The sequence below is a fragment of the Plectrocnemia conspersa genome, unplaced genomic scaffold (assembly GCF_051122295.1).
Source record: "Plectrocnemia conspersa isolate PC_06_02 unplaced genomic scaffold, ASM5112229v1 ptg000010l, whole genome shotgun sequence".
In the NCBI taxonomy this organism is placed as follows: domain Eukaryota; kingdom Metazoa; phylum Arthropoda; class Insecta; order Trichoptera; family Polycentropodidae; genus Plectrocnemia; species Plectrocnemia conspersa.
In genome coordinates this window covers 31236767-31259337 of record NW_028277174.1, presented here as the reverse complement: position 1 = coordinate 31259337, position 22571 = coordinate 31236767, and the positions used below count along the sequence as shown (strand labels likewise).

At 32.5% G+C, this 22571-nt stretch overlaps 3 protein-coding genes across 3 annotated transcripts; 2 read left to right on the top strand and 1 right to left on the bottom strand.

Moving 5' to 3' along the window:
- Positions 1-3370: 3370 nt before the first annotated feature.
- Positions 3371-4288, top strand: ND-19 (NADH dehydrogenase [ubiquinone] 1 alpha subcomplex subunit 8). Its single transcript, XM_088195267.1, has 3 exons — positions 3371-3561; positions 3746-3924; positions 3988-4288. The coding sequence occupies exons 1-3, from the start codon at positions 3436-3438 to the stop codon at positions 4211-4213; spliced, it is 531 nt and encodes a 176-aa protein (XP_088051393.1). The 5' UTR covers positions 3371-3435; the 3' UTR covers positions 4214-4288.
- Positions 4289-5806: 1518 nt separating this feature from the next.
- On the bottom strand, positions 5807-7756 carry LOC148231371 (NF-kappa-B-repressing factor-like). The gene is made up of 8 exons (XM_088195250.1): positions 7424-7756; positions 7112-7355; positions 6906-7052; positions 6676-6839; positions 6462-6601; positions 6314-6401; positions 6008-6216; positions 5807-5942 (listed from the first exon to the last, which is right to left on the bottom strand). The coding sequence occupies exons 1-8, from the start codon at positions 7637-7639 to the stop codon at positions 5834-5836; spliced, it is 1317 nt and encodes a 438-aa protein (XP_088051376.1). The 5' UTR covers positions 7640-7756; the 3' UTR covers positions 5807-5833.
- Positions 7757-10327: 2571 nt separating this feature from the next.
- On the top strand, positions 10328-22186 carry Cul1 (cullin 1). The gene is made up of 17 exons (XM_088195211.1): positions 10328-10526; positions 15450-15728; positions 15806-16028; positions 16101-16247; positions 16413-16559; positions 16622-16936; positions 17013-17171; positions 17247-17376; positions 17447-17577; positions 19313-19492; positions 19563-19712; positions 19779-19897; positions 19961-20081; positions 20153-20253; positions 20320-20425; positions 20489-20602; positions 20678-22186. The coding sequence occupies exons 2-17, from the start codon at positions 15592-15594 to the stop codon at positions 20756-20758; spliced, it is 2361 nt and encodes a 786-aa protein (XP_088051337.1). The 5' UTR covers positions 10328-10526; positions 15450-15591; the 3' UTR covers positions 20759-22186.
- The last annotated feature ends 385 nt before the right edge of the window (positions 22187-22571 follow it).

Genomic DNA, 22571 nt, shown 5'->3' with positions numbered 1-22571 from the left:
TGAATTTTATTTTTATTTGGGTTAAACGTGTAAATATATTAAATGTGTTGTGAAATATGAATATATAATAGATAATATATATAAATAAATATGTGAATGAATTTCTTTCAACAAAAAATGACATATCGTATTCGGTCAATTATGCAATGGGATGCTCCCTTGTTTTGTTTCGTATTATGGTTCCATTCATTTTTTTTATTTCAAATACATCTTTATATATATATATTTGTGATTAGCATAACCAGAGCTTTCTCTACCCTTATCGGTATATGAATAGTAAAATTATGTACTGTACTCTGGTATAAAAAATGAAAGGAAATAATTTTCAATAGCTGCTAATATTGCCTTTTGGGAATCTCTGATTAAATTATGTTATTATTTTTATAAACGTACATCATGTATTATTGTTAGCCAATAGGTTTGACATTTTGGTATTAATCAAAGTATCTTAATGCTATTGATTCACTGTTCAAATAATCATTTTACCTGACATGTAAGAAAACAAAAAATAATAAATGCTGAATAAACGTTTTTTTAATCATTCGTGTTTTTACTAAATCGAAACCAATAGAGTACGGCAAGAATTAGAATAAACGAAACATAATAACTGTGTCATCATCTTACTTAAATAAAACACTTAAAATTCAGTTTTCAAATAATTTTCCGTTGTTAAACTTTTTGGATTCAAAAGCCCTGAGCGAATTAGGGACAAAACTTATTATCATTGTTCCTAGAAGTCGTTTTTGTTTATTAAAAATGAAGTGTAAGTAGCGTGAAATAAGGTAACCAGGTGTCCTCTGAGGAAGATTACCCTTTTTAAGCAAAATATTTTTGAGCTCCCAAAAATAATTTCGGAGATGGCCAAATGACCTTTTTTAGTTCTCACAGAAATTTGTCATCTGACAAAAAAAATCCGTGATGAACTTCTTTTAGGTCCCATAGCAATGTGCCCTTTGTCCTCAAAACAAATATTTCCAAGATGGCCATTTATTTTTAGTCTCCTTTGACATTTTCAAAATCTGGTCACCTTAGATAACGTAATAATCTCGAAAACACAAACCAATACTAGGTACTCTGTGTACTTATACATACTTGTACATCCCTCACAGAGAGTTTCCACTTACAGGGCAGAAATTTTAAAGCATGTGATAATCACATATTGAATTATTATGAACTGACCCTTAAAAATGAATAGAGTGTACATAGTTAACAATTTATTGCCCTAGGCCAGTAGTCGGCAAACTTATTAGCCAAAGAGCCAAATATGTACATTACAACGATTAAAAAAAAAATGAGAGCCAAATTTATTTATTAATTTAGCAAACCTTTATTATAATTTTCCAAATCAACACAAAGACGTTCAAATTTAGAGCTCCATATTTCCTTGTTTTTTAAATCCGGCGCGTAAATGCCGGTGGATATTTGTGCCAGAGCCGCATTTAAGGGGCCAAAGAGCCGCATGCGGCTCCGTAGCCGCACTTTGCCGACCTCTGCCCTAGGCTATAATTTTTAATATGAGTAAGTAACACGTAATTTAATTTATAATAAATCTTATTTCACCGAAAAATATGTATATTTGAGTCATGTATACCCTTCATAAATTTATAGGCAATTTTTTATACATTGTAAAAATTCAGTTCAATTTACAAAAACCTTTACATTTGAAACTACGTTATTGTCAGTTAACATGGTTCGTCTTGGAACTTTCGCGTCATATATATTTTTTTATTTATATCGTACTTTAATTTACATTCTCCGTATATGTATGACATAGCACCTCAATAAAGGAGCGGGGGTTCTGGTTAGTGTGATGATTTTTGAGATTGAGGTCCTGGAGAGGGGGCTGTCTAGAAAATATGATGACAGAATACATTAAAAAATAAAAAAATATATCTGAGAATAAAATTATTGTTTTTGATTCACTTCCAATAATTGATATTGCACGAGTTAAAAAAGCATTTTTATATAGACATAAAATATACAGGGTGGAGCGAAACTCCGCTGATTTTGCTTAGGAACAATAAATTAAAAAAGCATGTAGGGAGAAAAAAAATGTATTTTATGAAAAGTACACAAATCCAATTTTTTTTGTCAGGTTTTGAAAATTCGCTGTTAGTCGCAATACACTGGTGGAGATGTTCCCGGAAGCTTTCCATAACCCTGCGCGTAGGGTCGGCTGTTCGTAAGTTCATCCAGATTTCTTGGTCAATATTTAAAATAACCCGTAGTAGTAGTTTTAGGGTAGCCCCAAAGAAAAAAAGACACAGGGGCTCAAATCTGAGGAACGGGCCGCCACACCACATCGCCCATTGAGAGACCAGATGGTCAGGGAACATTTCACACCGAGCTGTGCGGGCCGTAGCTCCATCCTGAAGAAACCACAGGTCTAGAAATTTAACATCCTGAACTCTGGGTTGCAAAAAGTTCTCCAGTGTGGTGACATAGCACTTGGAAGCTACCGTAACAGTTACACATTCTTCCTCAAAATTACATCTCTGCTACACAGCCTTGGTGTTCGCCGGTCACACCATCTTGGCAACTTAAATGGAATTATTCAACTTACCAAATAATACCACACCCTCCACACCGCCCCTCTCAAATTGGCAATTATATACATATTTAGCCGCTGCAGTAGTATTTCTATTAAAAAGTTTATAATAGCTTACAAATGATGTTACGTGATAATATAATATATGCGAGTCAACGGCCGACGAAGAACCACCGGCCGTTGTCTTCCCGTCAAGGTCCACCAAAAGAAGGTGCTACGTCAATGTTACTAGAGTGCTGCAAAGTTTTGGCTATAATGAACGAATAAATAAATATATAAATAGGTCTCCAAAAGATAATTCTGTTTTTATGCCAAACACAAATATTTCAATAAGAATACTGCTGAACCGTAGTCATTCGATTACCTAAGCTTCTTTTATACAATTTAATTAAAGTAAGTAATGACTAGCAAGTATATTACAAACTTAAATGTGTTAGCTCTTTCTATCTCCAGCATGCAATTTGGTAAACTTCATTCAAATAAATATTTCTTTGCAATCATCACACATTTAATAAAATTGATATCATATAACGAGTAGTGTAACCATACTCTAAATACTTTTTTAATAAAAAAATTAGCTATGTACATTTTATAAGATTAAATGAATGTCCGATTGGTAATAAGAGGAGACAATTATTGCATATAAGGGCGAATGTCATTGTACAAAAAAATTCATTTGAATATTTATCAATAACAAGTACTTAATTTAAACCATTTTACAAAAAATAAATTCACTGTTTTACGGATTATTGTCGGTGAAGTGGTATGAGGGATAAAATTATTGCGCAAAATGATAACATTGCGCTGGTCGAAAAATGGAGCGTTAGGGCCACCACCACTCGCTGAGAGTGGCGAGCTCTGTCAGTAGTCCGCGCTGTCGACGGAAAATGATCACTAAAGACTTCGTAATCCCGACGTTCGAAGAACTCGAAGTCGAGGAAGTGAACCTTTCTACGGCCTCCCTTCGCGCTGGCTCCTTCCACCTGGGGAAGCACTGCGAGAACGCTAACAACGTCAGTCGGGCGCTACGCCCTCTTATTGTTTATTTTTCCATATATTTCATTCGCAATCGGCTGCCAGTGTCGAACGGTGTAAAATTCCGTCGAGTCGGTTGCATAACCCATCTGTCAAATTCGATAATAACAAACATGTTTTAATTTTTATTAATTTGGCCATAACCGCGTTTTTATTTCGCAGGAGTTCATCTTGTGTAAGGATGAAAATAACCACGATCCTAGAAAGTGCTTGAACGAAGGCAAAGAAGTGACTGCTTGCTCGCTCGACTTCTTCCGCCAGGTGAAGAAAGTCTGCAAAGATGAGTTTATGAAATTCGCCACTTGCTTGGATCAGACGTCGTCCGACTTTGCCTTCAAAAGGTACGCGTATACACGAAATATCCATATAACTGAACGTATAATTTTACTTGCCGTTTATAACAGGTGTCGTAAAACTCAAGCCGTTTATGACATGTGCATGTTGGAAAAGATGAGTCTGGACCGTCCCGAATACGGGTACTTTTGTAGAGTTCACATCCATGACTCTAAAAGGCCAAAACCACCGCGAGAACTGAAGACCTTGTACGAAGATGCCGTTCCGTCTCTGCCGGCTGATGCACCTAGACCGCCAGCCAGACTCGGATCCAGATACTACTGGCTCAATGATTAAATTTGTTATTTGTTGTAAAATTTTATTTATCATATATGAAAATGGTTAACAGTAGTATAAAATTGTAAACGTGCATAAGCTGTTTTTTTTAAACCTTTTTTAAACCTATTAGTTGCCACTTTGGCTTGTGAGTATCGAATATCTCAATAAAATATATTAAACTCCATATCCTTATTTAAGTTAAACCCCGCTCGCTTAACTATAATCAAACCTGTCCTTTGCTATTTTGCAATCGTCGCTCAGCGACTAGTGATGTATAGTTACATTAACACTGCTGATTTTTTACTGAACTACTTTAAAACATCAATGAATTAATTATCACCGATATCTTTGGCGTCTGGCGGAGTGAAGGGGTTCTTGGAACCAAATCTCAGAATTGTATCACTTACTGAATTTTTTATTAGCAAGTCACATTTTCAGAGATACATTCATAGGGTCAGTTTTAAAAAAATTTGCCAATTACATATTTTTCGAAATAAAAATTATTATCTATTAACCCTTTGCACTCGTAATCGTTTTCGTACTAGGTATGTCGCCAGCTCGGGAAAAATGTTAAATTCTTTTTAAAAATTAAAATTATATATGTAGAGTAATACTTGCATTTCTCTAAATTACATTTTAATTTATTTTTGTTCTCCCAAGTACCATTGGTTGACAATCAATAAGTATAAATTAACACAATAGTGCGACGACCCATTTTAAAATATTTATGGGACCAACAAATGTTTTAATCATAAATAAATAAATATACACAAATAACAGACATGCCGCTCGGTTTTAGATATATCTACCTGCGAGCAAAGAAAGCTTACATCGCTTGCAGAAATACAAAATTGTACCGTTTTAAACTGAAGTCGGGTATATTTTAAAAAACTAAAATACGTTCCATCGTAGGTCAAATGAAACATTGCAGTTAATGTCATATTATTTAATTAAAAATAGACAAAACTTTTAATGAGTAGCTTTATGGCACATATTTGTTTGTGATTTTATATATTCGAGATTATACTGCTTAAATAGCATATTTTTATATAAAAATAAACAAAGTGATGTACGAAAAAGGGCACTACGTTTAATAATATGTGGAATGTTGATTTATTATAAATTAAAGAAACAAATATGCAAAAATATTATTTAATTTTTCGTAAGTCCCAAGTTCTATTAGTATACCAACTCATCAGTGTAAAATAATAATAATAAATAATCAATAGATTGTATACAGTTTGCGGAAACTTGGTAGCAAATATTGCTATTTATAAGTTACACTGTCATTACTAGTTATTATTCTCCAATTTTCTGAAAGGCTTGGTTCAAGTAAAAATGATATTTTTTTGATAAGATACGCTTCTTGAAACTCTTGTCTACAACACTGCAAAAACGCGGAAAAGGTTAATATTGTCTTGTACCTAATGATCATACTTAAAACATTGAGAAAGAAAATGACCAGTCGAAACTAAAAACGATACAATAAAATATCCCTATTATTCAAATTCCATTAAAAAAAGAATACCCTTTACCCTTTAAATGTCGATACAATGAATAAAAGTGCTCGACGATCCTCTTATTCATATAAACAAACAAAAAACAAAGCAATTTTATAGTGAACGTTTTATTTCAAATTCATATTCCAGTCGGATTTACCAACTTATACTTATTATTAGAACCGCCATTATCGCTTAAATTTTGTACTAATTGCTGTGGAGTCGTATGTTTGCTGATCACCAAATATCTGGAAATTTAGCATCAAAGTATTAGAATTTATAAAAATCAAAACAATAATTTGTATCAAACAACCTGTCATTGTCTTGACCGTAACTCTTCGATTTTAGGCCCAAACGAGCAGATACTTTGTGCATATCGGCTCGTTCTTCTTTTGAAAAATCATTTGTGAACACGAGATCATAGTCAGTGCCGTCCGTCATCTTATATTTGGTAATTTTCTCTTTCAATCCTTTCATAATGTTTTTATCCGAGCACTCGGCTCCAATTCCAGCTCTGGTTATCTAAATTAAAAAGAATATTGTTAAATAGAAATGTATTAATAAAATGTTCTGTCACAGTAAAATTTATATAAATCAGCTTGATTAAAAAAATACTAACATGTTTTAAGTTAATTGAAATAGGTTCACTGATTCCGGTTCCGAATGCTCCTAGTGCTCCTCCTTTCCATCCCATCAGTTTCATCATTCTAGAATACCGGTGACGAATTATTAAAGTAATCATTTAAAAATAAAGATATTTAGCATACCTCGAAGCAACCGAGCTTTCGACTTTAACGTCGAGTGGATCTATAACTTTTGCATTATTATCCTGAACGTCTTTCATCGATATCGCTTCGCCGTCTTTTCTAGGTATATTTACAATAGTATAACACACCTTTTGTAAGTTCTGTAGAGTGAAGTATCGTTTAAAATATTATATTTTAGATTATACGATTCATAGAGATTCAAGATATTTTCCACCTTCCACGATTCTATGGCGGTTGCATCTTTTGCAGTTTTTTGTGAGTTGCCAACAGCTACGGCAACGTGCTGTTCGTTGATTTTACAATAGCAGTTCCACTCTTCTTTTTCGTTTATTAATTCAAAAGTCCACTCAATTTTCACTTTAGATTGTTGGCAAGAGTCTAAAAGGGACTCAAATTGGCGTTATTCTATTTTAATAATTTTAATTAAGCATGTTATATACGAACCGTGAATCTTTGATATGTAATTGTTAGTCATGTTTTCATTTTTATCAAACAAAACTAAATTCCCATACTTCGAATATATGTTCACTCTTTTATTATTTGAAGGCTTTATTGATGAATTTCTTTGCTCAAATTGTCCTTCTCGATTATCTAAAATAACAGAAACATTTTAGCAAAAGTAATATTTTTATTCAAAAAATGCATATTACCAGTTTTTTTAAAGTTGGATCTATTCTTTTGAAATCGATTTTGTTTATAACGATCATCGCGAGTTTCGTTATTCGGTCTGTTATCATTTGCACTCGAAATAAAAGCAATCTTTTTGTTCGCTACTTCGACTTGGTCGTGATGTCTTTTATTGGTCCTCCTCGCTTTGTCACCTGCGGCATCGGAGGCGGACACGAACGTTCTTTGTATTTTTTTCTTTTTGCTTTCTCTAAACTCGTGCGCCACCTAAGAATCAATATACAATTAAATAAATAACCTAATCAATTTGATTTGCTTTAATTTACTTTAAATACCTCTTTTGAGAGCTCTGCCACTTGCCGCATGACCGGCCCGGGATAGCGACATCCCAAAAATTCAATATTCAAAAAAACGCGAGCCAAACAAACGAGTCTGTCTTCCGTAATGTCGTTTTTCCATCTCTCCATGAACGTCCGGCGTAGATCCCACTGTTCGTCGGTTTCCGTTTGTGATTTGTATTGCAATATGTCCCATTCTGTAGAGTGACTCATTTTAAATGTGGTAAAATATTGACAATTCGGTCAATTTAACAAGTTTAAGCGAAAGCAGACAATTTGGTTTGCATTAATATTTTGACAGCTCGCGGAATCCTTTATAAAAACTATACTGGGTAAAGCAAAACAAAAATTGACCATCATCCTCTTATGGCATTAAAAATATATTTCGCAATAAAAATATTGCTAATTATTTCAAATTTTGTTATCTAATGAAGTTCATAAAAAAATCATTATTATTATTCCGATTATGTATTAAATTAAAAATGCCTAAAATAACGGGTTTTTAATGCTACTTGACTGTATTTCTAAATTAAATTCTGTGAAAGTGTTTATTTATTGAAATTGTTGGATTTAATTAAAAATCTACAATATGATGTTATAGTCCGTTCAAGGTGTCAACGCTCATCATCGTTGTGTTGGAAATAAGGGTGCGTGTACGCATGCGTACATACATATACAGTTTTCCGCGAATTTATTTACACCAATATGAGAACGTCACCAATACTAAATCAGGGCTGTTTTAAGAGTATGGTGACCATACGTTAGAAATTGAATTAAAAGTTATGTGTTATATTTTTGTTATAAATTACTGTCATGTTGTTTAATTTTGTACTCCAACACGCAACATATCTATATAAGTGATTTTTCAAAAACACGCTGCTGTCCGACAATATTTATTTGGTTATTTTTTTTAAGTGTAAATTTTATAAAAACTGTAGTTAGTGACTTTTGTTAGTATAGATACGATTTATACATTACATATAAAAATCTAACATACGATAATTATTTTTTTTAAATTACTGACCATTGGATTATGGATTAGTAGACTATAATAATTACGTTTACTTTCAATATTTATAAAAAATTTTGTTATAAAATGTAAATATTTTTCATAAATTACTTTAATTAATTGTAATAAATGGTTTTCCATTGGATATTTATCATATTTGTTAAAAATATGGTCATGTAGATCTTAAAATATACCTACGTTCATGAAAGATTTTAATACCATATTGACAATTTGATTTTTATTTACTTTTAGCACTGAATTAACTATAGTAAGACTTATAATAAGTTTTATGTAATTTTCAGTTGTTAAACAAATACGGATGACATTTTATGATGGGTATATATATTAAATCTCCCTTATTTTTCAAGTCGATTAATGAACAACTAAGAAAACTATTGTTTTTACAAAATAAAACATCAGAGTAATTTACCCATTCTATTATTTTAACTATTGATTTTCCAATGTAGCCTGCTGTATATTCAGCTATATTCAAGTGTTAGTGTTTTTGTGCTTTTTTTATTGATTTTATTGACTTTGATTCATATGAAAATAATTGCCTCGGTTTTCGTCGGTTACATATTTCAACGACTGTTTACGGATGGATTATCGAAAACCGAGGTATCACTGTAGCTACAATATGCGAATTACGACCAATTATCTATAATTTTTTATTTAAATTCAAAAGTTTTTCTAACTTATTTTATCATGTGGCAAGCATCTAAGAATACGCAAACATATTTTTGTGTCGTGGGGTTTTTGCAAACATTGTTTTATTAATTCTGCTTTTTGATTTGAGGTAATAGAATCGACTAAAAATACCCTATCGGAGGTTTCCAATTACCATTGATACACACGATTATAAATATCAGTGCTTCTTTAGCAATTTCATTTTTCTCTCCCTCCATTCCCGTTGTATGTTTTACCATTCCATTATACTTTTTCCCTAATGGCCATTTCATCCAAAACTAAAGAACAAATAAATTTATAGTTTGAATTTTTGACTTTGGTTCTCCGTCTATTTAGTAGTACCATTTAGCTAATGTTCATCTATGATGCAAAGAAGTATTAAAATATTTCTGGACATAACCTTATGCCTTTTTGGAATAAAAATTTAAAGTTAATGCGAATACTCTTATCTCAGGCGTATATTTTTTAGTAGATTTAATACTGTGAAATTTTCTAATTTGATGTACTTTGACAATTTAAATTAATTTCACTTAATGGTACAACTTCCTCGATAATTCATTTTTTTCTACGTAATATATCTAAAATATTGTTAAGGTCAGTAATTTTTTTTATTCTAATTTTTTAGCTCTTACAAGCATTCTGCTTTGTAAAATTTCCGATTTTTTTTAGCTGTCCCGGGTTAGAGTTTTATAAATATGGTAAGCCTAACTATAGAGAAGGAAAAATTAATATTTATTTTCATATTTTAAAAATTACTCACCGGGTTGAATATCTGTTTAAAATTTATAATATTTAAAAAAATACAAATATAATATTATTGGAATTGTTTTATTGATTACAAAATTACACAACATGACAAGAATTTATAATAAAATTTAACACATTATAATTTTTAATTAAATTGTAAACGTATGGTCACCCTACCATTAAAACACTCCTGATTTAGCATTGGTAACGTTCTCCTATCGGTGTTAACAAATATGTGGAAAATTGTATATGTATGCATGCATGCTTATTTCCAACACATCGATGATGAGCGTTGACATCTTGAATGGACTACACTGGACATTTAAATAATATTGCCATGTCATGTAAAGTTATAATGGAAAATAGAAAGTAGGCTTATTATTTTGAAATACCGTTTTTATTTTTAAATTTAACGAGCGCTTTATAAAACGCTTTGCTGTAACGAGCGATCAATGGCCGTAGACCAACGGGATTTTGGCCAAAAGGGCATCTGACAAAGGTGGCTCCGCGGCCAAAGCTGGTCCGTCCTGAGCTTCGTCGCGTCTCTTAGGTTCGCTTTGGGCTCCTTCTCCGGCCGGAGACGCCCCAGCGCCCCTTCAACCACTGCCAGAGGGCGGAGCGCCAGTGGGCGAATGTAGCGCGAGCTTCCGATATAAGGTGACGGATCGAAAGCGGACACTTTTTCCTTGTGTTTTTCCCTTAGCCCTCGCGAATCTGACAGAATCCAACGGCGCAGTCGAACCGGAGACGTCCGATTAGTCAGACGGCGTTCGGTCTAAATGATGACTCGTAAAGTGTATTCTGAGCGGATTTCCCGTATTTCGCGTTGCGCACTTTTACATGTTTATTTCGATTTTATTTGTTGTTATTTGTTATAATCATTTTTTGTTTGTATATTATTTAAAAATACTCCATCTTGGCAATATCGTGTAATTCCGATCTGGCTTTTTGCATTTTTTAATAACGTAAATTCACAGATTATTACTTATTGCATTTAAAATTACATAAAATAAAGCTCTACAAAATCTTATAAGACACACTAATTAGAATTTCACTTTCCTATTTAGAAATTCTAAATTAACTTTTAGGTTATTTGCTATCGCTCAAAGGCGGGAGAAATCTATCAATTTTGATTAATAATCTAATAATAGCCAAAACTGTTCACATATAAGCATGCGGAAATTATATTCTCATTTTTAAAATGTTCAGATAAATTAGCGCATACTCAAAAATAGCGTAATCGTTATCTCTTGTCTTACAATCCAAATTCGACCAAAATTTTTGTAATCTTTATAGTTTGAATATTACTTGTATTCGTCATTTACACCTTTAAATTTAAGTACCAGTTAAAAATTTTAAATTACTAAATTTATTATAATAAATTGAGCCCATTTTACATGTGCTCGCTAATTAAAAAATCGAGTATACACTACATTTTTTCTAGTGGTTTTTTAAAATATATGATTATACAACAGCTAATTTACTGTCTATAATTAGTGATTAAATTCTTTTTTTATTTGCAATTTTGTGAATCTCGAGAATTAGATAATTTTATTTAATATTCTCGAGAAAATCGAAAATTTCCAAAATTAATTAGTAATATCGTACAGTAGACTCCCCGAATAACACTACCCCTATTAGCACGATCGATCGAAAAAATTTGCAACCACATCCCCCAACAACACGTTCCCCACTCGCTCGCTAAGAATGATTCGGTACGGTATGGTCTCAGAGTAGTGTAAGTACGTTTGTCACGCTTGCTCTTACACTACGGCGTCTCCTTTTTGAACTGTCTCAGCTCGTTTTGGTTCGATTGGCCTTGAGTCCCAAGTGAGATGGCAGGGATTATCAACTTTCTAGGATTCTATATAAATATTATCAACACTTAATTTATTTTTATTTTTTACTTGTAGGCCATGCTTAACAACGGGAATAAAAAATTTAAAAGGAAAGTTTTTTCCTTAGAAGAAATAATAAATATTTTGGATCAATAAATTATTTTTAATTTTAAGAGACTTTGAATTAATATATGAATATATTCTGATTCCAATATAATATCAAGTAACATTTAAATTAATACTTCTCGATCTTTTGGCTTGGAGGAGCTGAACAAGGAGAATATTAACTAATTAATAAATTAGAAATTAGAAATAGATGAGGAAGTGCTAACACTAACAGAAGAATTTCGATCCAATTCCACAAATAGTAAAAAAATTTAGAAAATCTGAATCAAAAACTACATTTAGCAGAAGAGCTGAAAACTTATTTTATTAATTTTGATCATTTAATGGAAGGTTCTAAGAAATTTAAAAAACAATTTCAAATAACTCTAGCTCCATATTACAAGTTAAGAAAAGAACGTCAGACTATGTATGAGCAATCTCAGAAAATAAATCAATATAATAATAGAACAGTATGTGATGAAGATCTTAAACTGGCTTCAAAAAAATCATGTCGTTGGAATTTGATTTTCAATGTCACCGAGAGTGATTGTTGATTGCTTCATTCTTCAGTTAAAAATAAAACCAAAACAAATATAAAAGTTTTTGAGCTTAACTCCTCTGCAATGCAATATGCATTCCTACCGTTGGTCGCCTATCGTGCCTCTCGCTCACTCACGTGTTAAGTGACGAGTGAGAGATAAGGGGGAACAGATTCAGAATATACGAATACGGGACATTTTCGGCGGGTAGATTTTTCACATTTTATAATAAAAAGGCACATTTTGGAAATCATATGTATTTTAATGAACCTTTTCCATTTTTTATAATCTCTTTGTTTTCTTTTATTCAATTATAAAAACTTCACAATTGACATTACTATAGTTTTATAATATAAATATATTTTTTTCCATTGTGATAATATCAAGTCTATCGTGCTCCTCTGTCTATTGTGCTTTAATGATAGAAATAGCTTTTCTGTGCTTGCATTATGTGCAGGCAATGCTAATAAAACGCTAAAAAATTTAAATTATTAACTACCTGAACAATGAAGAAAAAATTGGTCCAATTATCATTGCATGCTGTTTTTATCCACTTTGCTTGGTCATCTTCTATGCTTAATAAAATACTGTTTTAGAACAAATTGATTCAAGGGATCATTTTCTTTTATTTCTATTCCTAAATCAGATAGATACTCGGCCGTTTTTTGAACTTCTTCATAGTGTGGTGGTTTTCTCAATAACATTCAAATAAAAACTTTATATTTGTTTGAAGGTTCACTCCAGTTCCTCAAATAAGCCAAGCAGGTTTTATAGTACTCTGTAACTTCATCAAAAAACATTGTCTTTGCATTTCTAAAATGCTACTATCCTGAATGATTTTTAAATATTTATTGGAATAAAATGTTCTCAAATATATTATGAATATAGTTTTTTACCGACAATTACTTGAATACGAAACATTTAACTGTTTATCTAAACAGTGAGATAACATGTTAGAAAATTACATGTCCTGTAAATACAGACGTCTGGTCACCCATATAAGAGCATGCTCTCCTCTCACTCGCACCCATTACTTTATGTGTGAGCGAGCCAAGGGGAGGATATATCACCACACCCGCCTGATTCGTACGTACGTATTACAAAAAGTTGTATTTGTATTGTAATGTTCTAGTCTCTCAACTACACCCACCCAAATAGCACGTCCCCAATTTACCGTGTTGGAGGATCTACTGTAAATGATGTTTTTGGGATATTTTTAACTAAATACAGAAATAATATGATACTAAACTTTTTTATTTTTTTTATAAATGGTTTACAAATAATACAAATGAAAAATAATATTTACAAAAATAAATCACGATTTATAACAAGAAAAAATATTATACAATTATTTTGAAGTTATAATAAAAAAAATATTCTTTAAGAAAATGGTTTTTAAAAAACAAGTATTGGTTTATCCAATAATCTTGTTCTTTTTTTCGACATAAAATTTACAGAGATTGAAAAGTTTTTCTCATTCTGTGTCAACGTTATTTTTATTGTACTTAATGCTACTTTTAGTAGTTTTTGTATTGTCAATTTTACAGATGCTTCGTAAACGTTCATCTCTTTTTTCAGTGTCTGGAAATGTTCATCAGCTATTTGGTTAATCTTTGGATTAACGTGCTGAAGGATATAGTGTTGTAATTGTTTTTCCAAGGTTAAATTTACTTGATGCTGTGTATCTATTTTAATAGACATATTTTTTTGTCTCGTTATTTAATTAATGAAACAGTCGTTTCGGTGTAGTTTTCAATAATTTTATTATTTCAACTTTTGAACTCAAAGAAAATAAATTGCGTTGTGCAAAAAAATTATCAATGATCACATCTCTTAGAATTTTTATTTTTTATTTCATTTAGTAGTTGATTAATGGCAATATACATATCTATAAGTGAAAAATTTGAAATATTCTCGAGATTCTCATAAACAATTTTTCAAAAAACAAGATTCTCGAAATTTCATAATAAAAAATTCTCGAGAAAAGAGAATCAATATTATTCAGAATTTTCGATCACAATCTCTATATATATTATGTATCATAATCTATCTAAATAAATTAAATACCATATTTGAAAGAAATAAGACAGAAAAGAGTAAAATTAGTTATTTTATTTTTGTGTTTTATCACAAAATTTTGTATATTACAAAAAGTAGAGTGAGAGAAAAGCAATAAAATCGCGACGGCAAAGTCACGATTTTATTGCTATTGCTGTGAATTTTTGACTACTGAGAAGTCATAATTGTTTTTGCGCCCTCCTATTGACAAAAATTCGATTGGAATATACTTAAACCAATACTTATATCATAAGTCTGTAGTAATATCGGTTAAGGATAGCTAGCATATTCTAAGACATTGTGGATATCGAAGTGCAAACAAACTATGGAGCAATATGCGAAATACAACGTCTCGAAATACAACCTTGTACCACCCGTTACACCGCCCTGTTGTACCATTAAGTCTTTATATTTTATACTTGACTAAATAAAAGTTTTAAAACTATAATTAGTTTTAGAACTTTCAGTAGGTTAGGCTTAGGTTTGAACAGCAAATGGACGTTCACAACTATCAAATTGTGTTTCATAGACATTTTAGAGCAACATATAATTTCACTAGCATCCATCAGTTAAATTATATTTTCGCTAGTAAATATATCTACTTCTGAAAATATAACAAAAAAATACACATTCACTGTAAAATTTATACATCGCATGTAAATAAATTATAATAAGTATGAAAATGAAAATATATCTACTTATGGAACAATTGAAATCATATAATTTTACTAGCACTTGCCAGATAAATTATATTTTCATTGGTAAAATATATATCTACCGTTGAAAATATATTTTAATATGACCACTGAAATGACATATTTTCAGAATTGATTCGGGATTTTTTTTTAGTTTGTTTGAGGGATAACCCGAGAATATCTGGTTTAATAATCAGGAATGTCATTTCAGCTTTTTCTAAATGCCCCTCCTCCCCAATTGATGTCCCTGTAATATAGTTAAAATTATTGTAATTCTACATGTAGATCTCTTGGTGACAAAAACATAAATCGTATTGTTATTAATTGCCTTTTTTTTCTTTACAGATTATTTGGCTAATTAACGCGTTGCATCTATATGCGCGGTGCCTTGTAGTGTATCATGCCATTTGCTTGAATCGATCGAATCTCTGTGGTATATAGTAAATTCGTGCAACTCTTCGATTGTCTATATTGACGATAGTTAAACATGGGTTCAAGAGGTGGACCGCCTTCGGGCACTAAGCAGATCGATCTAGATCAAATATGGGGGGACTTAAAAGAGGGCATCGAGCATGTGTACAAGAGACTTTCCATGTCGAAGATGAGATACATGGAGCTTTATACGTATCCTTTTAACGAATATTTTATAACTGACGTTTTGTGTGCATGTTTGTATGTTTTCCTTGACATTCAGCTGACAGTCATGTATACAATTATTGCACTTCTGTGCATCAACAAGGAGGGAGCAGCAACAGCAGGAGCGCCGGACGCGGCGGACTCGCTTCGCCGGCCATCTCTTCGAAGAAAAGCACCGCCGGCCAGACGGGAACGGGAGCTCAAACGGGAGGCGCTCAACTCGTCGGTCTGGAGCTTTACAAACGGCTCAGAGAGTTTTTACGCAACTATTTGCTTCGTTTGCTCGACGTAACTATTGAATTTATACAGTATGATTGTTGTTGGAAGGAAACGAGTAGTGAAATTTGTATACGATTTCAGAACGGCAAAGAACTGATGGGAGAAGATGTGCTGGAGTTTTATACGAAACAATGGGAAGAGTATCAGTTCTCCTCGAATGTGCTACACGGAGTATGTTCGTATCTCAATCGACATTGGGTGAAAAGGGAGTGCGAAGAAGGACGTAAGGTTTGTATTTCATATAAACCTTTTATTCATTTTTAAGTCTACAAATTCCTCGGTTTCGTGGAATGTAAGTTTTGTCATTGTATAATCTCACTTTTTGCGAATTCAACGTATTCCCCGACATTTACTGAACAGTAATTAATAACTAATTTCACTGATCGCTTGCAGGGTATATATGAAATATATCAACTAGCGTTGGTCACCTGGAGAGACAATCTGTTCAAGTGCCTCAACAAGCAAGTCACCAATGCAGTTTTGAAACTGATCGAACGCGAAAGAAACGGAGAGCCGATCAACACTCGCCTCGTTTCGGGAGTACGTAAAATACGGGTGACTAGATTTTTTTTAAACTTTTGTAATAATACTAACAATTACAGGTGATCAATTGCTATGTCGAACTCGGTTTGAACGAAGAGGACCCCAGCGCCAGGGGTCAAAATTTGGCAGTGTACAAGGATTCGTTCGAAGTGGTGTTTTTGGAGGACACGGAGCGATTTTATACAAGGGAGAGTACTGAGTTTTTGAGGCAAAATCCCGTCACCGAATATATGAAAAAGGCTGAGCAACGCTTGCAAGAGGAGCACAAAAGAGTCCACTTGTATTTGCATGAGACTACATTGGAAAGACTGTCGAAAACTTGCGAACGCGTTCTTATCGAGAAACATTTAGAAATATTCCACACAGAATTCCAGGTGATATATTGTTTACAAAGCGCTCTGCATATATAGGAATTGGTAATGATATCGTTTGAGTCGTCGTTTATTTCAGAATCTGTTGGATATGGATAAGAACGTAGATCTGGGTCGCATGTACTCACTGGTGACTAGGATTCCGGATAGCTTATTTGAATTACGTTTTATATTAGAAACACATATCGCGACACAGGGCTTGCAGGCTATAGAAAAATGTGGAGAAAGTGCTAATAACGTGAGTCGCTCTCTAATTGAACACTCGGTATCGATGCTTAAGATTAAATATATATATTTATTCATTTCGTTCCAGGATCCTAAAGTATACGTCTCGACAATATTAGAAGTCCATAAGAAATACAACGCTCTGGTGATGGTTGCGTTTAATAACGATTCCGGTTTTGTAGCATCTTTGGACAGAGCATGCGGCAGATTCATCAATAGTTAGTGTTTTTATAAATCGTGTACTTACAATGTGAACTATATTAACTTTTGTATTTAATCAAATTGTAGACAATGCAGTCACTCGTGCAGCTGGATGGTCAAAGTCGCCAGAATTGTTAGCTAAATACTGTGATCTGTTACTTAAGAAGTCATCAAAGAATCCAGAGGAAACTGAGCTTGAAGACACTCTAAATCAAGTGGTAAAATGGCTTTTGATCTTTATGTATTTTCCTAAGCGTTTAAAGATGTTTTGCCGAATCACGTATAAGGGGATTGCAATAATACCGGCATTACCAAGAGAATAACAGTCAATACCGGTATTGATATTATTTTTTATTGATAATAAAAAAGGACTGAAAAAATAATGTTCATTCATTCAATGTCCAACTAAATGCTGTTTTAATAAGGTTTAGTAATTCAAATCTAGTTAGAATTTTATTAGATTATAGTTACGTATGTTGCGATAGACGATAAATGGCGAGATGTTTTCTCCGAGTGGTGGTGGGGAAGCTAGCGGAGGGATGATGTCCGTGAAAGATCCTCGGAGGTCTTATAGGTGGCGTGGCAGCGACAGTATAGCGGAGGATGATCTCTCTCTATGATGGTGCTCGTATGGAGGAGTCCCTCTTGGGATGTGAGTGCCCATGACAGTATGTTGTCTGTGAGCAGCAGCGTCTGCTGGTCTGTTCAAGTGACTGCTTGTGACTGCCCTCTCCTTATCGGAGTCCAGGCTTATTTATCCAGGGCTGCAAAGTTTGCTGACCAATCACAATCATGCAGCGATCATCCAGACAATAAATGTAGTAGTTTGTTAGAACAGTGAAATAGGTATACGCCTTTAGAAAGCGACATTTGCTTGATGGGCATTGTCCGAGGTCGTATACTGCAATGGGAATCTTGTGGATCCGGTGATTTATTGTTTCCATTACCGTTTCACAACAAAGAAATATTCACATAATGACAGAATATTTACAGTAAGAACACACAGTGTTATTTATGTGATTTTTTCTGGTCGTAACAAGGGCTTTTATGTGTGGTCCCATCCTTTACAATATTCTCTTGTTTCCTTGTTCATGGATGATCATTTTGGTCACAGTAAATCAACGTGATTTTTAAGAATAATACCCTACACTGTAATATATTGTTGACTGTTGCGAAAAAAATCCAAAGATTCTATGCCGATTTTGCTTTAAAGCAATATGGAAATTGTCGTTTTTGTAGTTCTAAACCATGGAGATATCTTTTTTAGAAAATAAAATGTATGGATTTGAGAAAAAAGAATTGTTAATACCGGTATTTTATTTTGTAATACCGGTAGTACCGAAGGTCAATTTTTGTCCCAATACCGATATTGCAATCCCTACACGTATAGTCGTCATTATCTGTGAGTCAGTTGCATCAATCCGTTGTCACATAATCTTTGTAGATAATTTAAATGAGCAATATATAAAATAATTGCTTCCTAAAACGAATTGTTTGTGCGTTACTATTGGGCTGATTAGGTGAGAGCGAGCGAGTGTTGGTCAGAACAACGAACACCTTATGAATAACTCTCTTTAATGAATCCTTTTCCGAAAAAAATCCTAAGATTTACCTTACATTAATGCACAAACAATTCGTTTTATGGAACAAAGTATTTATTTAAATGCGCATATCTCATAAAATAATTCCCTGTTAAATTGCACAAATAATATTTCTTTACAGCTCTCAATGTTACTGCTCCAAATTATTTTATTCTCTCCTGTTAATGAATTAAAATTACTAACTTATGAAGCCCTTTGATTATTTGGTAATCGTCTCCAACTAAAGAAATATAAAGAAAATTAAAGATTAACCGAGATAAATCCTTTACTATATTTGGATATTTTGTTTTATATACGTATTTCTAGAGTGTTTGAATTTTTTACAACAATCCTAATTGAATATCTCTTATAGATGGTCGTATTCAAATATATCGAAGACAAAGACGTGTTCCAAAAGTTCTATTCGAAGATGCTTGCTAAGAGACTCGTCCAACACATGTCAGCCAGCGATGACGCTGAAGCTCATATGATTTCAAAATTGAAACAATCCTGCGGCTTTGAATACACTAGTAAATTGCAAAGGATGTTCCAAGTATGTATTCGCTATAAGTATTATCATGCTCATAAAAATAATTTATTGATATATGGAAATTTAATTTTAGGACATCGGAGTCTCGAAAGATTTGAACGAACAATTCCGTAACCATTTAGAAGTATCAAACGAACCGCTGGACATAGATTTTAGCATTCAGGTGCTGTCGTCTGGATCGTGGCCGTTCCAGCAATCCTTTTCCTTTCAATTACCGACAGAGGTATTATTATTACATGCGCATTATCCGTTACTAGAATTGTTTGTATATTGACTTTATTTCGATCAGCTGGAAAGGTCTGTCCATCGTTTCAAATCCTTTTATGCCAGCCAACACTCTGGCCGGAAGCTAAATTGGTTGTACAACATGAGCAAGGGCGAGCTTGTAACAAATTGCTTTAAAAACAGGTAGTAAATCACTTGTGTGTTCAAAGAGATAAGAGATAAATAACATTTTAATTATAATTTAAGATACACACTACAAGCTAGTACCTTCCAAATGGCAGTTTTATTACAATACAACGATAACGTATCATGGACTGTTCAGCAACTCCATCAACATACTGGAATCAAACATGATTTTCTTATGCAAGTCAGTATCAAGGCGTTATTCTAAGCTTTTATTTGTATACAACATAAATTTTTTACTGTTGTTTTTCTTAGGTTTTACAAATACTGCTCAAAGCCAAGTTACTTATCTGTCAAGACGATGAAGTAGAATTAACGGAATCTTCAGTGATTGAACTCTTCACAGGATATAAAAAGTATGACTAGATTTATTATCTCGTTATGTTAAATGCTTTTCATCAACAATTTTTATGGTTTTGTAGTAAAAAGCTTCGAGTGAATATAAACATTCCGCTGAAGACTGAGATGAAAGTCGAACAAGAAGCCACACATAAATATATCGAAGAAGACAGAAAGATGCTCATTCAGGTATATAATAATTAAATATAAATATTAAAATTAAACAGCTTTCATCAACGATTAATATTTTAGGCTGCGATAGTGCGAATAATGAAAACTAGGAAAGTTCTCAAACATCAACAACTTGTAGCAGAAGTGCTGAATCAGCTGTCTTCGAGATTTAAACCGCGCGTGCAAGTGATTAAGGTGAGTATTTTACAAAGAAATTTGTGCGTTACATGTGTTTAAAAATCATTGTACATGTTTATTATTATTTTATAGAAATGTATAGACATCTTGATCGAAAAGGAATATCTCGAGAGAACTGAAGGGCAAAAAGACACCTACAGTTATTTGGCGTGATCCATCTTCTAGATATACTCCCATCGAATTTCATTTAAACTATCCGTATATGTACACATTAACCGAGATAAAGAAATTTTTTGCTCATTACAAAATCCATCGTTCACTCGAAACTAATTTGATATTCTTGATTTGAATGTTGTTCAGCTGCTATTATATTTTATGATTTCAATGGTGGATATTTATTTGAAGTGTGATTAGAGAAAGCTGCGCTTTAATTATGTTTTAACTTGAAAAAACTAGACAAGATTGTGTGCGTTTTATTTGGCAATGTATATAGTTTGTGATAATAATCGCATTATGTGCATAAATACATTATCTTTGGCTCGGAAGCTTTCATTGTCATCATGTATTTTAATTTTGTAAATCATTGATCTGTGCCACCTTTAGGCTTCACTTCGACAATATATTATATTATTACATATACCCGCAAGGTGTATGTATATTTAATTTATGTGTATAATCGTCGAGTTTCGTACGAAACGACTGGTATTAAAACGGTTGTAAAAATATGTTTATCAAGCGGTGGTTCCGAATGTGATTCTGAACTGAAGATGAAGGATATTATTAAAAAATATATAAATGTTGTAACAAATTGTATACTTAATTGTGTAATTAAGATTAAAGATACACTCGTAACGTTTGAAATTGTCAAGTTAATCCGTAACGCTGTTTTCTAAGGGTAGCATTCCATTTTTTCAATGAAGCATATCACGTATTATCATGTCTGGCATTTAGAGTTGAAAATTTGGGGCAAATTGTTTTTACTTTAGAGATTTCACGTGCTTAGTGATGAAATTTGATGTCTAGTTTTTAATTGTCGTTCTTTTCGAATAGGTGAAATCGATTGCACATTCCACAGTTTCAAAGGGTTAAATTCCATCGCATGTTTTTAAACATTCAAATACTGTACATTCAAACTGAAGGATTTTGCGGCAAATGTGTTATCGTGGATACGTACGTACATATATTATACCTTATTATATAATTTGTAAATAAATTTCCATCTAACATTTAATGTTCAGAAATTTAATTCACAATGAAATTATAATACTATTCTATTTTTCTCTTCTTATTAATCATGTGTTATTTTTTTTATTAAATAAATATTACTGATGTGATATTGTGAGAATTGTAATCTTATTACTATTGATTATTTTTAAGTTTGTATTTGGATTATTTCCTTTTTTATTTATCGCTTTAAAAATGATCGGACAGATTGTGAATATTTGCTTGGATAATATTGTCTAACAAATTGGTTTATAGGGTTCCCTAAATATTATACTTCGTCTTTAATTTGTTCAACCTGAGATTTGAATTCTTTTTCTGATTATTTTTTAAACTTCGTACAAAAGTAAAATTGATTTTGTATAACCAGCGTACTGTACAGACCAATTGCAAGAAATAAAAATAAAGTTTAATCTCCAACTACGTGTTTAAATTTTTTCGGATTAATTAATATACTGTTTTTATTAAATTATTTTACTGGATTTTTTTCTAATTTTGAAGGATTAAAAATCTCTTGATTTTCAAACTTTAAGTTTAATGAATATAGAATTGGCTGCCAACCTCCTAACTTCTAACATTGGTTTACAAAATACCGCTCTAATTAAAAAATAAATATGCCAATGGTCCCGATTTTCGCTGCCCTCGCGACTACCAGTAACTCCTAAACTTTTTCGACTACAAAACTGGCTATTTGCTCAATACAGTAATACATATGTTGGGCCTATTTATATATAGATTTTTATTATGGCCAAAAATTGGCGGTACTTGGGTAGCACTGACGTAACGGTTTCTCTCTACTGGCAAT